The 20,745-nt window shown below is 46.4% G+C and overlaps 2 protein-coding genes across 2 annotated transcripts; both read right to left on the bottom strand.

Annotated features, from left to right (window-relative positions):
- Nucleotides 1–2,579: 2,579 nt before the first annotated feature.
- Nucleotides 2,580–6,201, bottom strand: LOC102084028 (lysozyme g). Its single transcript, XM_005504653.3, has 6 exons — nucleotides 6,072–6,201; nucleotides 5,512–5,585; nucleotides 5,035–5,136; nucleotides 4,576–4,772; nucleotides 4,314–4,452; nucleotides 2,580–3,292 (listed from the first exon to the last, which is right to left on the bottom strand). Exons 2-6 carry the CDS (start codon nucleotides 5,543–5,545, stop codon nucleotides 3,159–3,161), a joined length of 606 nt encoding a protein of 201 aa, XP_005504710.1. The 5' UTR covers nucleotides 5,546–5,585; nucleotides 6,072–6,201; the 3' UTR covers nucleotides 2,580–3,158.
- An 8,902-nt stretch (nucleotides 6,202–15,103) lies between these two features.
- Nucleotides 15,104–20,502, bottom strand: LOC102083845 (lysozyme g). The gene is made up of 6 exons (XM_021290580.2): nucleotides 20,452–20,502; nucleotides 18,954–19,028; nucleotides 18,039–18,128; nucleotides 16,815–17,011; nucleotides 16,423–16,561; nucleotides 15,104–15,373 (listed from the first exon to the last, which is right to left on the bottom strand). The coding sequence occupies exons 2-6, from the start codon at nucleotides 18,994–18,996 to the stop codon at nucleotides 15,243–15,245; spliced, it is 600 nt and encodes a 199-aa protein (XP_021146255.1). The 5' UTR covers nucleotides 18,997–19,028; nucleotides 20,452–20,502; the 3' UTR covers nucleotides 15,104–15,242.
- Nucleotides 20,503–20,745: the final 243 nt, after the last annotated feature.

The following is a 20,745-nucleotide window of genomic DNA, read 5'->3' as shown; positions in this document are numbered from 1 at the left end:
AGTGTCAGCAAGGTGCCTTCCAGCTAATGGAACCTGTGGGTTGGTGAGCTGTGGGAAAGGGACATCACTCTGTGCTGGTCCCAGGAACAAGTGGCATGAGGCATCTGCAGAAGTGCTTGATCAGAGTCAATCTGCAGGAGTAATGGTTCCATCTAAGAGTTGAACAGTGATCAATATTTGCTACCTCTGAGTGATTTGTGTAGCCTGCATTAAAAAAAACACAAGAGTTTATCACCTGGGTTTCCAAGGGTATGCTGTCAGACAGACACTTCTCCAGGGTGACAAGGCAGACACCTCCCAATCGACTTTTCCGTGCAAACTGCTCACAGCACCACACGGGCCGTGGTGATGATGCCAAGCGGGATCTTTCCAAGTCGAGATGACTTGCTGGGGCAAGTCCATAGTTACAAGGCAGGTTCAAGAGCAAGCCAAGAAGGAATGTCAGCGAGGCAAAATCAGGATTAGTAGGATACAAAGCCAGGTGCAGACTGACTTTCAGTGCAGCTCAGATCAGGACTTAGGGCAAGATTATGAACTTAGATGGAGCTGCTGGGGCAACAGGCAGAAGGTGCATGGGAGGGGAGAACAAATGGGGCTCATCATAGTGTGATACCAGAGCTGCCCTTCCACGCAGGCAGCCAGACCCCTGGGAGAGAGAGAGAGAGAGAGGAGACTGCAGAGCCCCTCGGTGTAGTCAGGACCCAGACGGCATGGTCACCCCAAAGCTGACTCTTCTCCAGGCTGAGTGGACCCTGATCTTTCAGCTTCTCATGTGTCCTGTCCTCCAGCCTATGACCAGCTTGGTGGCTTCTGCTGGAGTCACTTCAATGTGTCAGTGTCCCTCTTGTGTCAGGGAGTCCCAAACTGGATACCAGGGTGGTCTCACAAGCATCTAAGAGAGGGAAATGGCTAGACTTTTGCTAATGCAGCTCAGGGTGCTCTTAGTCTACATCTCCACGAAGGCCCATGGTGTCCACCAGGACCCTGAGGTTCCTTTTTGCACAGCTTATTTTCTAGCTGTCTGCCTCCCAGCCCATACTGGCCCGTGGGGTTGTTCTGTCCCAGGTGCAGGGCTTTGTCTTTGTCTTAACTGACAGTCATGGAGCTACCATCAGCCCATTTCTCCAGCCTCTCCAAGACCTACCAGTTGGTACCATTTGTGAACTTGCTGGGAGCTCTCTCTGTGTCCCTAGTCTGAATTGCTGCTGAAGACACAAAGCAGTGCTGGGCTGCAGGATCCATCCCTGGGGGATGCCACTAGCAACTGGCCACCAGCTGGACCCTGTGGCACCGACCATCATGCTTTGAGCCTGGTGACTTTGTAGCCAAATTTCTACTCACCTATCCAGCCTGTATGGGAATATAGCGGAAGAATGGCAAGGAGGTTAGTTAAATGTAAATACACTCAAGTGACTTGCACCTGTCTGTAGAAAAAGCACATACATCACACTAATTGTTTTACTGACCTTGTGTGCTTGATGAGCAGAACCTCTGTGTTAGATAACATAGGCCTGTGAGAAACTCTAGGCACTTTATCACTTTGTCTGAGATTCCTGCTTTGTTGTGAGAAAGAGCGGGAGGCTGCACCTGCCTGAAGCCTTGAAATACAGGTGAGCTCAGCAGGCCCAGTGATCTTCCAGCAGGGCTGAACTGACCAGCGCCTGTGTCCCCGCTGGTGTCACCTCTGCCTGGGAGCTCAGGTGTGGCTTCAGAGATCCCCCAGTAGAGAGGTAACTAAAACAAAACTTGCTCTTTGCAATGGATTCGTGGCCTCTGGCTCTTCTTGCGATGTGCCTGCGTATGTGCACACACAGTCCATATCTCACCAGTCTGTCTATAAGGATACCACCCCAGGTTGGGGCAAAGACCTTGCCAGGTCAACGTACACCGTACCTGCTCCTCTCCCCTTTTCCATAAGGTGGGTCATCTCATCACAAGAGGCAAACAGGTTGGCCAGGCGCTATTTACCCTGTTAAAATTCATGCTGGATGTTTTCACCATGGTCTCTAATGGCTCCTGGGAGGATGTGTGTCATAACTGTGCACCGTTAGTGGCTTTGGATTGCATTTTCCCATCTGTTTAAGATTATTGCAACCAGTGGTTTTCCTAATTATTGTGACATACAGTTGTTCCCAGTCCCCAAAGTTGTGCTTGTCATAGAAGGATAAAAGAAATTCCCTCAGCAAGCAAGTGGATGCTGGTGAGACAGGCAGGGCTTGCACTGCTTGCTGCCAGACCAGAACCAACTTTTCCTTTGGCGCTGGGGAATGAGCGTCACTCAGTCCTGCAGGCATCTACTCCTCTCCTTTTGTTGCCTTTCTACCCTCCCACCCCCAAATTAGTTCAGTTCCAGGTCTAGAAGGAATAGGAATACCAAAATATGCCAAACTTAAAGACTGCTGTTTTCCCAAGTGTCATTATTCTTTCTACAAGCAGCAGAGAGGGAAAAGAATTTTGTGAAGTGCAAACATGTATTTCATTCTGTTCCCTTCTCAGTTTCTCTATCTGCCTAAAATTAACATTGTACTTATCCAAACTTCGCTAACACGCATGACAATATGAGTACATTGGAGTCCTGCTTCATTTGCTAGTAAGACTTTTATTCAGTTTCTGTTTGCTTATTTCTGTATGACTGAAAACATCCATCTCTAGCCCATGCATTTATATGAAAAATTAGCATTCAGAAAAAAAAAGACTACTGTGCAGCATAATGTAAATATCTAGCAGCTTCAAGAATATAAATCATGAAACTAATACCCAAGGAAGTTTTTTGCCTTTTGATCTCTTAAGAGAATGACAGATTTTGGCAGAAATGTATATTAAGATCTGGAAGGCAGCAAATTATCAATAGCAAAACAAGATAGTCCTCGTTACTCAGAGAAATGTGGAAACAGCAAAAAACAATTATTAAGATTTTGGTAATATTCCCTTTGTAAAATCCAAACCATACTGCTTGTAAAGAAACTACATGACTGGTCTCTTACTGAATATTGTTTTAAAAATTCAGAACTTTAGTCTTTGGATTCTTATTCATGTAAATCATTCCTGTACATTTGCAGCTGTATGGGTTTGCAGGGTAGAGCTGCTCGGTGTCTTGGCTCCTTCAAGGGTGTCACGCAAGCGATGGTAAGGAAGTTACTCAGTAGAGATTCCCAAGTCTAGTATCCATGTTTCTTGTAATACTTGGCTCGTGCAACCACATCATTGGAGTAGTCATTGTGAGTGGTGCCGATGTCCATTCTGTCATATGTTCGAACATTACCAGCACCAGCATTGTAGGCAGAAATCCCACCTGAAATGAAACACCAAAAGAAGTCATACAGACTTAAAAAAAACAAAAAAAAAAAACCAAAAAAAACCCCAAACACACAACTAAAAAAAGGGAAAATTCCAGCCTGATGTGTTCTGCTTTTGCTGGTTTTGAAAGCCTTCACTTATTGGGATTTCAGAAGGGGAGTAGGTGGCGTTATCAGAGCTCCGCTGACTTAAGTGGGTCTCTGCAGACAGCTTACAGTTATTCCTAAATCCGTCAAAACATAAGAAAAATACCTGAGGTTTTATGTTCACAAAAATTGGCAGCTTGATGAACTTGTACCATTTACCTGGCCCAGCACAAGGTCATTTATACTAGGCTTGTTTAGAACAGAGAAGAATAGAATAATTAGTATATCATATCCAGCAGCCTCACAAATTCTCACTCATCCTTGAAAAGTATTCCTCTTAAAAGAGGGTTAAAACACACTCATGCATTGCATTTAGTTTGCCTTGCAGCTGTGTATATGCTACTCCATATGCCATGTTGAAAAGCAGAGGTGTCTGAGGTGTCTGTGGACAATCCCACCGTGGCACCCCAGCAGTCCAAAGGTCTGAAGGAGGCGGCTTTTCCACATTGTGCAGTGCAGTTTTGCAATTCCCTGAGAGCAAACACCTTGTCTCCTTTGTCAACAGAGACATGGAGTGAACTGCCGGCTCCATTCAAGTAAATCACAGAGCTATTCAGTTAGCCTGAGTGGCTTTAAGAGGCTCCTCATGGTCAGATAAGTAAAGCTCAGCTCTTTTATAGACTAGATTTCAGGTGTATAAATATTTGCTGTGTGGTGGTGGAAATTCAGTGAGAGTGCCATACTAAGGAAAGGCAAAACCAACACAGAATTGAAAAAGCTTGTTTTTGCCGGTGAAATAAAAGAGGGGTGAAAAGCTAAGTGACAGCCTGTTAGAAATGTGGTTACTGAGGAACATGGGAACTAATTCAGTATGTTCTTGTCCTAAAGTTTTTCTTCTCTCTTGGACAAAACCTGTGGCCTGTATCTTACCTTTCAGCTTTTGATCCTTTGTCCAGCGTGGGAACTTCCTCTGCATTGCCCTTATCATAGAGATAAGTATGTTTGTGCCCTGCATAAGATGAGCTTCGCTGTTCCATTGTCCCACAGGTCTATGTGAGTTTTTGTCAACCTAGAAATATCAAAACAACAAAAAGAAGTCATTTCCCTGCTGTAATGGATGATGTGTTCAGAAGGCTTACTTTTATTTATGTGCTATTTGTCTATCAGGTTTTAGTGCAGTAACAGCAAATACCTGCATTAAACCAAATCCATTTCCATTGTCACCCCAGCCATTCTTCAGTACTTTGCCGGCATGAGATTCCCGGGAGATGATGCCAGCTATCAGGGCTGGTTCAATGCAGAGTTTTTCACCAACTTTCTTAATGAGTGTTTTATATCGATTCATAGCACCTAGGTCCCGTTCAGCAATCTTTTCTGAAGCCTTAACTCCTGTAAATAAAATAAAAAGTAAAGATATTTGCTTTATAACTTTTTAAATTCAGAATCGTCTCTCACTTGTCTCCTCCTAATACAAACAGAATTACATCAAAACTTTGTTTTCCTCACCTCTGGGAGGAGGTAGATCATTGCCTACAGGGATATTACTCAGGTCCAGCAAGCTAGTGTGCGTTCAGCACTTTGGAAATGTGAATTATTTGGGATTATTGTGCCATGGAGCAATGGAGTCATCTGGCAGAAGGGGGATACTCACCACAGTAGGATAAACCCTCTGGCGCTGCAGTTTTGCACGAAGCCCCAGGGGTTATAATTCTGCTTACACTGCCATAACAATCCGTGCGGCCCTGGGAGACACCTGCAGAGGCAACACAGAGAGGCTCAAGCAGTGAAAACCTTTTGTGACTACAAGTAAAACCCAAGGGGAGGACGCACGCCCGAGAATGTGGGCTGTGGGGCATGGGAGATGTTCAGGAGATGCTTCTGTCACTCCTTGGGATGGAGAGGAGGCGACGTCCTGCCCTGCACCCTGCACCCACCCGTCCCTGAGAGACCACCCCTCCTTCTGCAGGACTCAGAAGGGGACCTGAGCACTCTCTCCTCCAATAGAGTCTAGCGGCAACTGAGATTTTGGGGAGGGGTCAAGAGGGCGCGTCAATGTCTCCTGCTTCTCAGCCCCAGGAACTGTGTCCCCAGCTGCTTGGGGTGATGCAGCAAGGGACGACAGACTTACCCAGGAGGGCAGTGAGGACAAGCAGCACGAGCATCGGGTACGTGGCGTGGTTCTTCCCAAGCACACAGAACAGCCTGAAAATCAGTCAGTCAGCATGGGCAGACATGAATCAGAGAATCATAGAATGGTTTGGGTTGGAAGGGACCTTCAAAAGTCATCTAGTCCGACCCCCTTGCAACGAGCAGGGACATCTGCAACTCGATCAGGTTGCTCAGAGCCCTGTCCAGCCTGGCCTGGAATGTCTCCAGGGATGGGGCATCTACCACCAAACTGAGCAACCTGGGCGAGTGTTTCACCACCCTCAGTGTAAAATGAAGACATGAATATATCTCACTGCTTGCCGAATAAACACAAAATCTCTTTCTGAGCTGATAAGGTGTTTCTCTTGGTTGGATCAGCTAAATTTAGGTGACCTAAATCCAGAACTACAGTACAAATAGAGGAATCCTTATTCAAGCAGGAATCTGATGTAGCAAAAAGCTGTAGCCCCTGGGCTACCAAGGAGATGGTATTGCTGAAGAGAATGAAAAGAGTTCCCGCCCTGAGAGGTGGCATCTTACCTACTTGTCTGCAGCTCAGCTTCTTGCACAGGACTGGGGTTTGGGGAAGTTTAATTTATAGGTAACGCTAACTTCTGTTCTGTGGTAATCCAAGGCTGTGATGAAAGGTATTGGGCTGTGGCTTTGTGATACTGAACAGCACTTTTTTTCTAATGTAAACAGAACCTCTTGCACCATAGACATTGGTGTGGTGGCAAGTATGTTCTCGGGAGTGGCATTTCTCAGATTCCCAAAGGGAAAAAAATCCCCACCTTATTTTTCTGTGTGTCTCTCCACCTACAGCTTATATTGCACACCCTGTTCCTGGAGGGAAGCACAGTTAAGGTTGAGCTAAAGACCCAACATCCAGCTGTTCTGCAGGTGTTTTCCCCAGTTCCATCTCAGCATCCTGGGTTCTGTCCCTGCTGCTCAGGAAAAGAGGGCTGGGACTGACCCTTAGGTACATGGCATAAATGGTTGTGCAGCCCTACCACCTGGGCCAGCACTCTCCTGAGAGGATGGCCATGTCCATGCTGGTGACCCATCTCCTCCTGCCTGGGGCAGATGCTCCAATGATAGGATGCTCTGCTGACATCACTTGTCAGCAGAAAAAAATAATGATGCCTTGTCATTTTAGTTGTTTTTTTTTTTTTTCCATAATATCTTTTAGCATCTCTGAAATTATTCAGGAACCCTTTGCCTCAACATTTCTCTCTGCTGTGAAGGGCAGAGCTTTCTGGCATATGACTGCTTGCGAGTAGAGGGACTGTAATGAGCCAGACATTTTCTATCACTGAAACTCTGCTACCTGGGGACAGATACCAGTGCTAAGGATACTGGTGTCATGTTAGCTAGGGGTCATTTGCCTGTGGTTGCCCAAGTCAGAGGGTCTTGGAGACCCTTGCTTGTGTCCACCAAGTTCCTTGCTTGCCCTTGAGAGGCCTCTTCCTCCCTCTGCTTCCCAGCCACATTTCTGCACACTCACAACACTTCCCCTGCCACCTCACATGCCAAAAATACCACAAGGGGGAAAAGTATCACTCGCTGTGGTTGGGAGAGTCTGGTTAGTGTTCTTCTAGGCTGCAGTCAGCCTCCAAAGGGTGCGCGAGGGCAAAAAGTGAAGTGTGGGATGGCTTGTTGGGCGCAGCTTTGTTAGAGGTGGGACTGACTTGTTCTTCCAATGCCTTCCTTAGCAAACCTTACGTCCTTCGATGGTGTGGATGCATGGGGTCTCAGCCCACCTCCAGCAGCATCTTCATGAGATGGAGCCACTGCTCAAGGCTGGCTGTGACGAAAGGAGTGACACGCTGCTCCCCCAGGTTTACCTAGGCAGAGGAGTATCTCATAGACCTGGCATATTTGCTTGAGGAGGTCGATATTTTAATATTATCTCTTGGAAATCTCACAGAAGGAGAAGCTGACAATGAATAGTAGAGTGGGAATTTCCCTCCACTTTTAGTTGGAGCAAGGCAAATAACACTGAGGTGGTTATTAACTGTTTGCTCTGGTCACTGGATTAGCTGCTCTGCTCCCTGTCTCTGTCTTCTCCGAGGACCCCTCAGGCCCCATGATTTCACCTTTCCTGCGGGGCCTGTGCTCCTGTGGTGGGACCACAGTGCCGGCTTTCCCAGCTGCTCTGCTCTCCTCTGCCACCACAGTTTATTGTCCCTGGTGGTCTGCAGTCAGAGGAACCACAGAATCACAGGAATGAGATGACTCAAAACAACCTTCTTAAAATGTTGCTTCTTTACCTCTAAAAGCCAAGCTGAGCTTTGTGGGGAGAAGGGCTACAGATGCCAAAGTGCCACGTAATATGCTGGGGTGAGCTGTTTCAGTCCGGGCCCATTACACCTGGGTGGGGGCATCACTGTTTTGCTGATTTTCCCCTGCCCAGCCCTTGAATGACTGACACCAAAACCAAGTTGATGCTCCCAGAGCCAATGCAGGGAGCTCCTCTGTGTGGCAAGCTGTGCAACATCTGTGTGAGCAGCTCCTTTGTCATCTCTCACCATGGGTGTCGGGAAGGTTACACCTAAATTTTCCATCCTCCCCTCCAGCTGCGTCTTCACAGAGCCACAAAAGCACAGAGTGACTGAGGTTGGAGAAGACCTCAGGAGGTCTCAAATCCAACCCCTTGCAGCACTAACTTTGAAGTTACATTGGGTTTCTCAGGGCCTTGCACTGTCAAGTTTTGAGCATCTCTGAGGATGGAGATTCCCCAGCCTCACTGTGCAAGCCAGTACTGTGCTTAACTACCCACCTTTATCTATTTATTTATTTATTTATTTATTGGTGAAAAACTCCTTTTCTTCTATCAAGTCCCAATTGGCCTTGTTGCAACATGTGACTTGCATCTGACCCTCTTCCTGTGCACCTCTGAGAAAAGTACGACTCTGTCTTCTCTATAAACTCCTTGGAGGTGTCTGGAAATGTCTCCCAAAGCCTTGTCTTCTCCAGGCTGAGCATAGCTAGTTCCTTCAACCTCTCCTTGTATAACTTGTGCTTCAGCTTGGTGGCATGTACTGCCCTACAGCACATCAGGGTCAATCTTATACTGGAGAGCCTAAAACTCAGCACAAGTGCCAAGTAGATGGGAGGTAACACTTCCCTGGACCTGCTGGTGATGCTTTTCTCAATGCAGCCCAGGAGGCTGTTGCCCACCTTTCCTGCAAGGGTGCACCACACACTCGTGGACAACTTGTTCTCCACCGGGACCCCCAGGACTTTGTCTGCAGAGCTGCTTTCCAGCTGGCCAGTCTCCAGCATGTATGGATGCCTGGGGCTTTTCCATCCCAGGTGTGGCACTTTCCAGCACCTGTAGTTGAATCTCGTGAGATTCCTGGCCAGCCTGTCCGCATTCCTCTGAGCGGCAGTCCCGTCCCACCAAGCACCTGTGAGCTTACTGGGAGTGTCCTCTGCCCTGTGTTGGTACTGAGGACACCAAGCAGTACTAGCTGCAGGATCAGTCCTCAAGGTATGCCACTGGTAGCTGACCAGCAGCAAATCTTTCAACTGTTGGTCACCTGCTTTTGGACACAACAGTCCAGCCAGTTTTCAGGCTCTGTATAGAGCAACCTGACAGTCCTGCTACTGAAATAGCTCGGTCATGCGGTAAGTGCCTAACAACTACCTATAGCGTGTATAGGCAGGGCCACAATGATCCAGCCACTAAATAGTATTCATGAACTATTGGTAGGGAGCTCTTCACCAGTCACAGCAGGCACATGGGAGAGACAACTCAGGTTTACCCAGAAACCAAGCTGCAGGGCATGAGATCAGATCTGGCACCAGACACTCTTTTCTCTCCTCTGTCTGTCAGGAGAGAAAGATGTCTTCCAGCAATGAAATGCTGCAGGGCAGATATCTGTGAGAAAACCTGATCCCCTATACAGCCCCTGTGGTTCAAGCATGCAGCCATGTCTTGTTACAGATTGTCTTAATTTCTAAGGAAAAGGCACAAAAAATGCTGCCAGGATTTATATTATTATGACAGGAATCTATATTCCTGATTTCTGTACCTGTGCACACACCCAACACCTTCCTGAACTTTGCCAGTTCCTTGATCTGAATCAACTGAGATGTGGCTGAATAGGCAGGTTATTCATAAAATAAAACCTAATTTAAAAGACAGAAATGGGACCAATTTTCTCCTTGCTTGCCTCACAACAAGAAACCTTTCCAGTCCTTGGAAATGAAGTGTTTCTGGAATGCCAAGGGCTGTAGCAGGGCAGGTCATGGGTGAGGACACAAGAGTCTTGGGTCACCTGTGTCCTCGCTGTGTGGGTTTTTTCGTGCTCTGGAGCACTTCTCTCTCCTTAGAACTAGCTTAATAAGGGCAGGTTAAGAAATCTGTGATCCTTATTATACCTTCAGGGGAGAAATTAGGCTGATAAAAGCTTCCCAAAGCAATTAAGCCCTTTTAAGCTGTGGAAGGTTACCTAGCCTGTGACAGGGAGGTGGATGCTCTGGGTGCAGGATGCTCTGGGTGCTGGGAGCTCCCACACTGGGGTAAGGTCCCTTGGGGGAAGGGAAGGGACTTGTAGACAGTTGAGGCATGTGAGGACCTGGTGGAACTTCGTGGATGAGAGGAGCAGCCTAGAAGGGGTGGGCTGCACCTGAGCTGCAATGCAGCCAGGCTTTGGCACTGGAAATTAAAGAGTTTGTAGGGAAGTGTTTCCACTAGAAGCAGGGGAAAGGTGACAGATGCAGAAGAGTACCTGATTTGGACTGATGTGATCTACAAAGTGGACATGGCTGACATTCAATTTATCTCTGAAAAACAAACAAACAAACAAAAAACAGGAGGGAAATAAACAGCATGATCACAATAAATGAGGAAGACAAAATAGACAGAATACAGTGGCAAGGGTTTGGCATGTGGAATATCAAGCAACGAAGTAAGGGAAAACTTTAAAGTACTTCTGCATGGTTGCTAGAGGCTTCAAAAACCAGCCAGGAGCACCCAAAGGCCTGGTGCCAAATGATAACCCTGAGGTAGCAGGCATCTCAGAGACTTGGAGGAGGCTAGAGAACCAATGAGATACAGCACTGCCAGACTTACAGGAATGACAGGGTAGGAGTTAGACGCAGAGAAGTGATGCCGTGTGAGAAGGATAAAAATGTAACAGCATAAAAATATTACAGGAAAAGAGAAGCACCCTAAAAAACTGTGTGTGGAAATCCCAATCACTACTGATAAAAATGCCATAGTAGGACTGTACTATCTGTCCTTTATGAGGACACTGAAAGCGGTCAGTGAGACAAGAGAAGGAGTAAATACAGGATGGTGGTACAAGTGGGAGCATGCATATAGGCCAGTTCAATGCCTCATCAGGATCAGATGTAGAAACAGAATTTTTCGTTGCAATAAATCCTTGCTTCCATAAAGAGCTGGTCTGGGAACTCACTGAAGGAAACACGAGAGAGTGGTACAAGGGCTTAGTTTGAGGAGTCCTAGAGGGAAACTGCTCTAAGGTTGCAATCCTGTTGTTCTGTGAAACACCCAGTGAATGTTGCATTGCTTCACTACCCTGTAAGTTTTTTGCAGTATCTAACACAAATCTGCTGACAAACTCGGTGCTACTTGCCCTGCACTCAAGGGGAAGGCAAGGACATGGGTCATTGCCCTCCATTTCTTCTGCACGTTAGAAAGTCGTAACTGTGTCCTCTTTCTTTTTTTTTTCTGGAAAGAAAGAAAATCTATTTTTTTTTCTATAGACTGTACCTTCCATTTGAGTTGCAGTTGTCTTGAGCACGTTTTTGTTGGTGCAACAGGCACAAACACTGTAGCCAAGCCTCACTGATGCTGACAGCTGAACAGCTGACTTACCCCAAGTGCTTCATACACACTGCTACAATAAAAATGAATCCCCAAAATGGATTTTCAGTCTTCTTTTTTTTCCCCGCCTCTCCAACTCCCCTGGCATTGATTGGTTTGGTTCCCATTGGAACCCTGAGCCCTTTTTGTGGGATGGTTGCCTGCGCTCTCTGCCCCTGCTTGAGCTCTTCGAGTGTTTTGCACCCATGTTTACTTTATTTCAGTACTTTGATTTCTAACTGCTTTTCATAGTCTTTAACCATTAGCGGAAGCGCTCATGTTCCCTCTCAGTCTAGCCCATGGTTTGATAGCTCTTGTCAATTATTATTTTCTGACCACGAATTTGAAAGAAACTGGTGTAGGATAGACTTGTGCGGCTCCACTTGAAATTCTCACCAGATTGCCCACAAGCTGCTGATTAACAGTGTTTTTTGTACTTATCTTGAGGTCCTTCACATAATAGAGCACTTCAGATTGCTGCCGAAAGCCTTATTGAGCTCATTATATAGCACAACTGCAACTTCTCTCTTGGGCACTTGCATGGTGAGATAAGGACTTTGTTTGGTCAGAGGTGTTTTTTTCCCTGCCAAGCCAAGCTGCGAGAATCCTCCTGACTGTTTCTGGCTGCTTCATCATCACCCAGGTACTCATGAAGCAATCATTCAATCCTTTACCCTAGCATCTTGTCCAGCGTTGCAGCCAGATGTCCTGGTCTGTGATTCCCCGGACCTTTCTTTCCCCTCTGATTCAGCTTTTCTCTTCCCTTGTCTGTGCTTCTGCTTTCTTTTTTTTTTGACATGTTACTTGGTGTTACACCATTTACTTTCCAAGCTGCTTGTTTTTAACAGGCCACGAGTCAAAATGGTGACCAAGAGTGTAATCACAGCAGCCCTATGTACAGATGTGTAACTTCCAGTAACGTGGACATGGGCGACAAAAAAAATATTGCAGGAGAAAAGCAATCTGAACTCAGTATTTATCAGGAAAGGTTTTGCTCAAATTTTAAGGCAGTGTATCAGTGTTAAGTTCTTCTTATATATTTACTTCTCCTTGCCCATTTACCAAGCAGTTATATTTCAACTGATTTTCTGCAGAGGTTTTCCTTACTTGCTACAAAATGCTGATATCCTAAAATAATATTTGCAACAAAATATGGAAGGCCTGTGATCAGGACTTTTAAATAAACTTTAAAGAGCAATAATGCTTCATGGCAATGCTGCACAAGCCAGCAGGCAGGTCTGCAGTCCCTTGGGTGTTGCTACCATAACATGACGCAGCAGCTTCATAGAATCATAGAATTGTCTAGATTACAAAAGACTTCTAAGATCATCACATCAAACCATTAACCTAGCACTGCCAAATCCACCACTAAACCATGTCCCTGAGCACCACATCTACGTGCCTTTTAAACATCTCCAGGGATGGTGACTCAACCGCTTCCCTGGGCAGCCTGTTCCAATGCCTGACAACTCTTTCCAGGAAGAAATATTTCCTAATAGTCAATCTGAGGCCATTTCCTCTTGTCCTGTTGCTTCCTATTTGGGAGAAGAGACCAACCGCCTCCATGCTACAACCTCCTTTCAGGTTGTTCCCCTCAGCCTCCTTTTCTCCAGGCTAAACAGCCCCAGTTCCCTCAGCTGCTCCTCATCAGACTTGTGCTTCAGACCCCTCACCAGCTTCGTTGCCCTTCTCTGCTCTCTCTCCAGCACCTCAATGTCTTTCTTGTAGTGAGGAGCCCAAAAATGAACACAGTATTTGAGGTGCAGCCTCACCAGAGCCGAGTACAGGGAGACAATCACTTATTTGATAATGCACGCAAAAATTGAACTCCTGAGGAGCTCACAGGGGCACAGAGATGGCAACACCAAGTGCTGGTGACAGGGAGCTTGCTGACAGCAGTTAAAGGTGACATGAAGAGAATCAAAGAAAACTCTACTCTTGTTCACTCTCCAAACTCAAAAAACCAACTTTATACACATAGGCAGCAATGAGATTCCCTGCCCCATTTGAAGTTTATACTGATCTACTAAAAATGCATTCATAGGTTTTACATAAGAGGTTGTATAATATAGAGTTTTATGTAACATAATGCAGGAAATCCTTCAACCTATGAATTTTACATAAGCTATTTCAAGTAGGGGGGATCAAACCATATGATATGTGTCCCAAGTTTGTATTACAAAGTAATTATTTTACTAAAATTCTCTTAATATAGTGCAGAATTCACTAAAGACTAAATAATATATAATTTAATACCCCTGGTTGCTCAACACTAAACTGTTTTCTGTAGCCTAAAAAATAAACCCCAAACTACTAGTAACATTAGAGATGTCCTATAGCTCCCTCTGGTCTCGAGAGATCAGTTTGCGTGCAAATACTTTAATCATGCATAGTCCTTGCCACGTTGACAAGCAGATGAGTCACTGGCAAGACAAGGACCACAGCATTAAAGTGCTCCACATGCAAAAGCTGTCTCCAAAACAGCTCTCAAGATGCCTGTGCTGACCCTGCCCGACAGCCCCAGGACTGCCGGGCACATCACATTGGCAATGGCAACAGCAGGTAGAAAGGTGCCCTGACACCTCTCAGATCGTTGTTCAAAAGGCTAAAGGTGAATGTTCTTATTGCTCTGATCGCAGGTTTGGGGGCAGCAGCCGGGCTCAGGTTGCCTCATGTGCTGCCTCCCAGCCTGGTTCTTCTCACCCACCCTGGCCTGCAGCATCCTTTTCCTCTCCCTGTTCTCAAAATGAGTTTTAGACCCATTCCAAGAGTGCCGAATTGGGTTATTTACCCAAGTTGCAGGTTGCTGCCCACCTGGCCCCAAGAAATTTGGGGAGAAAAAAAAAAAAGATTGGGATTAACATTTATCTTTATTTTCTCTCTTATTCTCAGTAAACCTAAATTTGCACCCAGACCCATCCACACTGAAGAACACTTTAAATCAGAGCTTATAAACCCAGAGCTAATTCTCTCCTCATTCGAAGCTGGGATTCCTGGCAGAGGGACAGATGCTGAAATGCTTTCAAACTTGCGGGAAATTCAGCACAGAGGTGCCAAAGCTAAAACAAGAAGGGTTGTGGAGGTATTTTACAATACTGTTGTTGTGATATGGCTCCTGGGGAGGCTACATATGGGGCTGGCTCCTTCTCGGAGGGCTGCTCTCTAGTGGAGAGATGTTTTGCATGCCTGCTATGGCACTTGTACTTCCATTTAAAGGCTTTCCCAATGTGTGAGGCTGCTTTTCACCTGGATTTGGTCTCCAGCTGAAACATGGCCATGGGCCCCACGGACTGGGAGACTAAGAGAATCATATTTAGCATTGTTCGCCACAAGGCGGGCCATGGGAATACACAGCTAGTGCAGAACCATGCAGAGACCAGAGGCTCATTGAGTCTCTTTGTTGCCCACTATGTAGCATAATCAAGGGGAAAGAAGATTTCAGATCAGGGGCTTCTCGCCTTTATTGGCCATGGAGAGGGAAGAAGATGGATGGAGGAGACGTGCAGAGCACAGCCAGTGCTCAGAGACAGTTGCTTGCATGTCTGCACGTGGGGGATACACGAACAGCTCCAGGCTCAGCTTCAAATGGGAAGAGGCACGTTCCTCATCCAACACTTAAACATTGCTGCTCTGTCCCCATCTGCCTTTCAAAGGCCCTGAGCTTGTGGCACCTCATCCCTGTGGGTCCCCTGGAATGCAGCGCTGAGCTCGCCCCTTGGTCAGCAGGGAGCTGGAGTTTGCTGGAGTGGAGTGTTGGTGACAGTGCTGCCAGCACCGGTCCTGCCAGGAACCCCAAGGAACTGCTCTGGGTACTATGGTCACTACTGGGCTAGTCTATGTAGAGGCTTGGTTTGGTGGTGGGGTGGCTTTATGAGCTAGAACCCATGTCTCTTAAAGTACTGGGCTCGCCTAATCACGCTGTTGGCGTAGTAGTTGTCTCTGTCACACGGGTCGTCCTCATACACCTGGAGGTTGCCCATTTTTGCACGGTAGGTGCAGATTCCCCCTGGAAAGAGTTAAGAAGGAGTTGTTATGAGCTTATAAGTAGGAAATGGAGATTTAAAAGTAAAAATTCCTCGTCAAAAGGTCCATGTACCTCACCAAACCTACACAACTGCTTGGGAAATCACTACTTGTGCATTACTGTTGAAAAGTGATTGATTTTGCAAAAGCCTTATTTCTATAGTGAAGAACTCATGACTCTCTCCAAATGTGGATGGGGATGGCACACTGGTCCCAGAAAAGGGTGTCATCTAAAAAGGCAGCATGAGAGCAAGCATGGGAGAGTAAGAACAAACCAGCATGCAGATAACTCAGACTGCAAGCAAACCTGGATTCCAGGCTTCCTGGACACAACAGCCTGATGCAACAAGCCTGTTGTGTTGCCATGCCTCAACTTCTGCCTTCTCCAGTGGCTTTTGGTTGGTTGTTTTCTAAGCTGTTTATCCACCTGACAGCCATTTCACTTGTGAGACCTGTTCACATCCAGTGAGCACAATGCCCTTTCCAGGGACTCTGAGGAGGTCCAGGGTCGGCCATTCACTAGTGATGGCCCAGCCACTCAAAGCAGTGGGCCTCCATGGGTGTTTGTCACTGAAATCAAGGGGTGACCTGCTGAAGCTGTGCCCAACCCCTTCGCCCAGCCCCATGTGGGGTGCATCCATGCTGCAGCAGCAGCTCCCAGGCTGAGTTGGTTTTCTGCTGCTTCCTACTCCAGCAAAGCTGTCAAGGAGCTTGACGTCCCACCACAGTCTCTCTTCTGCAGGCAGAAACTTGGGGGCTCTGTGAACAGTGCTTTGAGCTGGGAAACTGCGTCTATAGTCAGACCTCTTGCTGTTCTGCAGTTTTGGGTTGCCTTTTTCAAACTGGAAAACTCCGAGGTGTTTTTGTTGTTGGGTTTTTTTGTTTGTTTGGTGTTGTTTGTTTGTTTGTTTGTAAGAGATGCTGTAAAATCTGCCAGACTGATGCTCTTTTTCCCTTAAAAGTGATACCAACAAATGCACAGCCCTTCCATCGCTCAACATGTCTGTTTCTAGTATATAGCCACTCGCGTACCTCTCAGCTGCTGGTCCCAGGTCCAGGTAGGATGTCTTGCCCGTACTTCATTAATTGAAAGAACCAGGATAGTTGAGCCCTGATTTATGTGTTCTTCACTGTCCCACATTCCGAAAGATTGCTGTTGCTGCCTGCCAAGCTAGAAAAGTCAAGAAAGAAAATGGGTTTCCCTCTGAACACAACCACCACTGTAGCTTCCCCCTCTTCTTTGTGATCCCAGGCTGTGACTCATTGAAGTGACCTTATTTGGGACAACACTTGAGCACAGCCTTTGATGTAGAGGGAAAACATTAAAGGCCATCTTGAACAGAGAACATTCATCCACTAAGATAAGGCCCTGGGATATACACTACCTTGCTGTTCCGTTATTCATACTTGTCATCCTGATGTACCTGCATCAAGCCGTACTTGTGCCGTTCCTGGTCCCAGCCGTTGTCCAGGAGCAGACCAGCACGGCTCTCCTGCGAGATGATGGCAGCAATGAGCGCCGGGTCCAAGCACAGGTTTCTGGCTACTCTCTTAATCGGAATCTCATATTTCCTCAGGCGTACGATGTCTGCCTCAGCAGTTCTCCGTATCATGGCAAGTCCTGCAGTGTAGGAAAGGGCAGAATTATATACCCTCACATACAAAACCCTCACTTTCCCCTTGAACAGGTGTATCAAAGGTGTAATTCCAGTTTTGAAGAAAATGCAGCTATTGGCTATTGGCTCTGAATGTTGCCAGGGAGCTGCTGTGCCAGCACCCAAAAATGATGAAGGGAAGAGGGCAGCTTCTCAGGAGGTGGGACCGCGCATTCGTGGTCCTCCTCTGCTGCCATAGAAGTGCGGCTCTGGAGTTGGAAAAGTGAAATTTCAAATTGCGTTTGAAAAGATCAAGAGGTGTGTTACTGCTGATGACCAAACTGCAGTTAACAGCTGCGTTTTTAGTCTGTGTATAGAAAAGTTTGGTTCTTGTTTGTTTGTTTTTAAGTAATTTTGAAACAGTTTGGAAACAAGTAAACGGGTTCAGATCCTTGCTTGGTCAGGTGTCTGCCCTGGAGGTGCCTGCATCCGAGGTACGGGGCAAAGTCCCTGTAGGCGTCAGCAGTACGAACCTGACGTAGTCAGCTGTGCAGTGACACAGGGCAACAGCACAAGGCAAGAAAGAGGGAAATGGGAAGGAGATACCGAAAATAGGTCACCCAGAGGTACAATGGCTACAAACCTGGGACTTTGGCCCTGCAAACTGTGTCTCTGGCAGGTCACCACTGGCCAGCTCAGCCGACATGACAGCACACAGGACCTGGCTCTGCTCATCTTTCCCTTTGAGCAGACAGGCCCCAGGGTTTTGCAAGGATGCTGATGCTAAAGTCCTGGCCGATGAAGAAGGGGTTGTGCCATTTCCCTTTGCTTAGAGGCCGAGAATCCTGACTGTGGGACCTGAGGTTTGTCCTCCCACTTCCCACCAGGTTTGGAGGTTTCACAGTACCTGCCATTTTGGGGGAAGAGGTGTTGCTTTCTTCCTTTTGGATAATTGAATAGCTGCACCACATTTAATTTGGCAACAATGGAAGACGAAGCACATCTCTATTGGTTACAAACAGGTTGCAAAGTCAAGCAATGAATGATACCTACCACAGTCTGGGGCTCTTACGGCTGAACAGGAGACCATGGGGGCTTGAAGAGTACTTACATCGCCGTAGCAACTGTAACTCATGGATGGAGCTGAAAAATTAAATGAAGGTGTTTGAACGCATAAGATTTCAGAGCAATATTGTACAGCATGTTGTGAGTACAAGTCAAGCATGAGGGATTCATCCAGACCTGCAACCCATATCACTTTGTGTTGGCTGTGCTTGTGTTGTTGCCACTCTCTCCATCAGTAACATTATCAAAGAAAGCCAGAAAACAGAAATTTGTTCTTTTCTAATTTGCTTGGTTGAAGCAAGTGAAGCTAATGACAATTTACATGAATAGACATCTGCCCTGCTAGGTCTAAAGGTTGGTTTGGGAGAGGGGAACCACAGCATCTGCATTTATTTAAGGGGATTTTCCCATTCAATGCCATTTGATGTCTGTGACCCCTCAGATAACAGCAGGTGATACCCAAGCACCCTGGCAGGGAATGTCTCCTGTATCCCTCCCTAAGTTGGTGAGAAATTAATTCAGGGAAGTTCTTGCATCAGCCTGGGCAAACTACCCTGCTTCCGCAATAACTGAGAAATGAGTAGCCTCCATCAAACAACTTGCGACATTTGTGAGGCCATTTCTGAGTAGGCAGAGAGATCAAATAAGGTTGGCTGGGAAAATGAAGTTAAGGTATGTCTGCGCCTCCCTTTTGGTGTCAGTCCTGTGCCCCAGATGTGCTGTTTTAAAGGATGCGGGTGGGCAGCCTCATATGGCAGCTGAGGACCTTCAGCCATGCAGGGTTTTATGGTGCCCCACAGAAAGGGGACCTCAGGCCTGACCGTACCCCTGCTCTCCCCATTCCCTCTGCAAACCAGTCCCGGGGTGCTTTCGACAGCAACCCGAACCCAAACCCTGTCTCACCAACAAGGGCCATAATGCCCAGCAAGAGCAGCGTGGGGATCATGGCGATGACTCTCCTCAGCTGCCCCAGGAGACCTGGAAACAGAATGGTTTGCAAAATGAGAAGAAATCTGTGCTGATTTGCAACAGCCCCGTAGCAAAGCTTGTTGTGCCAAAAGCTGCACCTGAGGCACCAGACAGGGGTGGTGTTAGCTGAAAACAGGTTAGGGAGCAGAGGCACGCTCCCCACAGCACACTCCCCTCATCACCCCCAGCATGGGATGCAGCCACCAGCTTCAGAGAGTGATAATGGGAGGAGAAGCAAGTGATGGGAGCCCCATCTGCCCCGTATTTCCTCCTTGTTTGGGGGACACAGGCTTCTCCTATGGCTGAATGTCCCCTCCATCTCGTGTGCCACTACGCCATCACATAGAGAGGGAAGGACAGAGCCTGGGCAGCTGGGGAGCAGGGAGGTCCCCATTGGCAGCCTGGAACAGCAGGGATTTTTTAGCCTCTCTCACTTCATACCACTTGCTCACATGGCCCCTCCATAACACTAGTAGCACACCTTTATGGTGAGAAGGTACAATACCTTTGCTTTAATTATACAGGTGTTTGAAGTCTAATGTACAACAGAATGCATGCATCCTTTGTCTCTCTGTTCGAAAGGCAATGGGATTTTTGTCTGGCTTTTGGAAAAATGACTTTGGAAAAACAAGCAATATGACCCTTTCTGCTAAGAGAACGCAAGGTAAAGATTTTGTTGGTGAAATACCATGTCTGCATTGATTCTTATGTGTGATAATGGCAGATAATCACTTTAGTAATAAATGTGTCTATTGTGCTTATTAATAAAACCCCCAAATGTCATCAGATAGTAGCTATCAAATGGAAAACACATTGAGTGTAATTGGCTTGCTGAGCATTTTTTTTACAGCTTACAAATGTTTCTTTTCCCTCAGAGGGTTTCAAGTACAAAGCACACCATGAGCTGCATAGGCAATCATCATGCAAAGCTATTAACACTTGAAAATGCCTTATTGATTTTAATAATGTGTGATGTTTTCGCTAGTCTGTATTTCTACTTCAAACCAAACTGCATGGATGCACAAACACAAATAGTCCACCGGTGTCATTGGAAAGACTCCCTTGTCCCTTATTCAGGCCAGCAAACACCCCTGTCTGAAGCTGGGTACATGCAGTAGCTCAGTTTGAGCTCTAAGAGTGAGTGTTTGCAAGCCTGGATCAATATAGCCTGATCCAATGTCTATTCATTCAGCAGCAAATGCATACAAGGCCACATCAAAAGCTACAGGCTGCGGATGTTTCCACATGCAGAAAATTCCCATATTACAAATTTTTAAATTAACAGCCTTTTTCTGTTTTTCTCTTCCATCACAAAAATCACTGCAGGCCTTAAATAGAGTATAACAATCACAATATTGTTAAAATGCTAAATCAAAGCAAAATCAAGGCTTCTGCCTCTAAATAGGTATTCTATGAGTGAATTCAGACTCACCTGTCTTCAATCAGCCTTCCTCTGAGGCAGATCACTTGATGACTTTATATATATACATGTGTATGAAAAGGTACCCACCCTACAGGCTTTGGAATGTTAATTTCTACCTAGTGTGATGACATTTGTTTTAAAGTACAATAAGTAACATTTATTAAGAGCTTATGATTCCTTTCATCCAAAGATTTGCACAAGCAGTGGTTAGTAAGACTCAGGACAACTCTGTGAAAGGAAATGTTTTTCCTCCATCAATGGGCACATTGATGCACAATAACTGACTTGAAGAAAACATCACAG

This window comes from Columba livia, chromosome 1 (assembly GCF_036013475.1).
Source record: "Columba livia isolate bColLiv1 breed racing homer chromosome 1, bColLiv1.pat.W.v2, whole genome shotgun sequence".
In the NCBI taxonomy this organism is placed as follows: Eukaryota; Metazoa; Chordata; class Aves; order Columbiformes; family Columbidae; genus Columba; species Columba livia.
The sequence above is the reverse complement of the archived record's forward strand: the minus strand, read 5'-3'. Positions and strand labels throughout refer to the sequence as shown.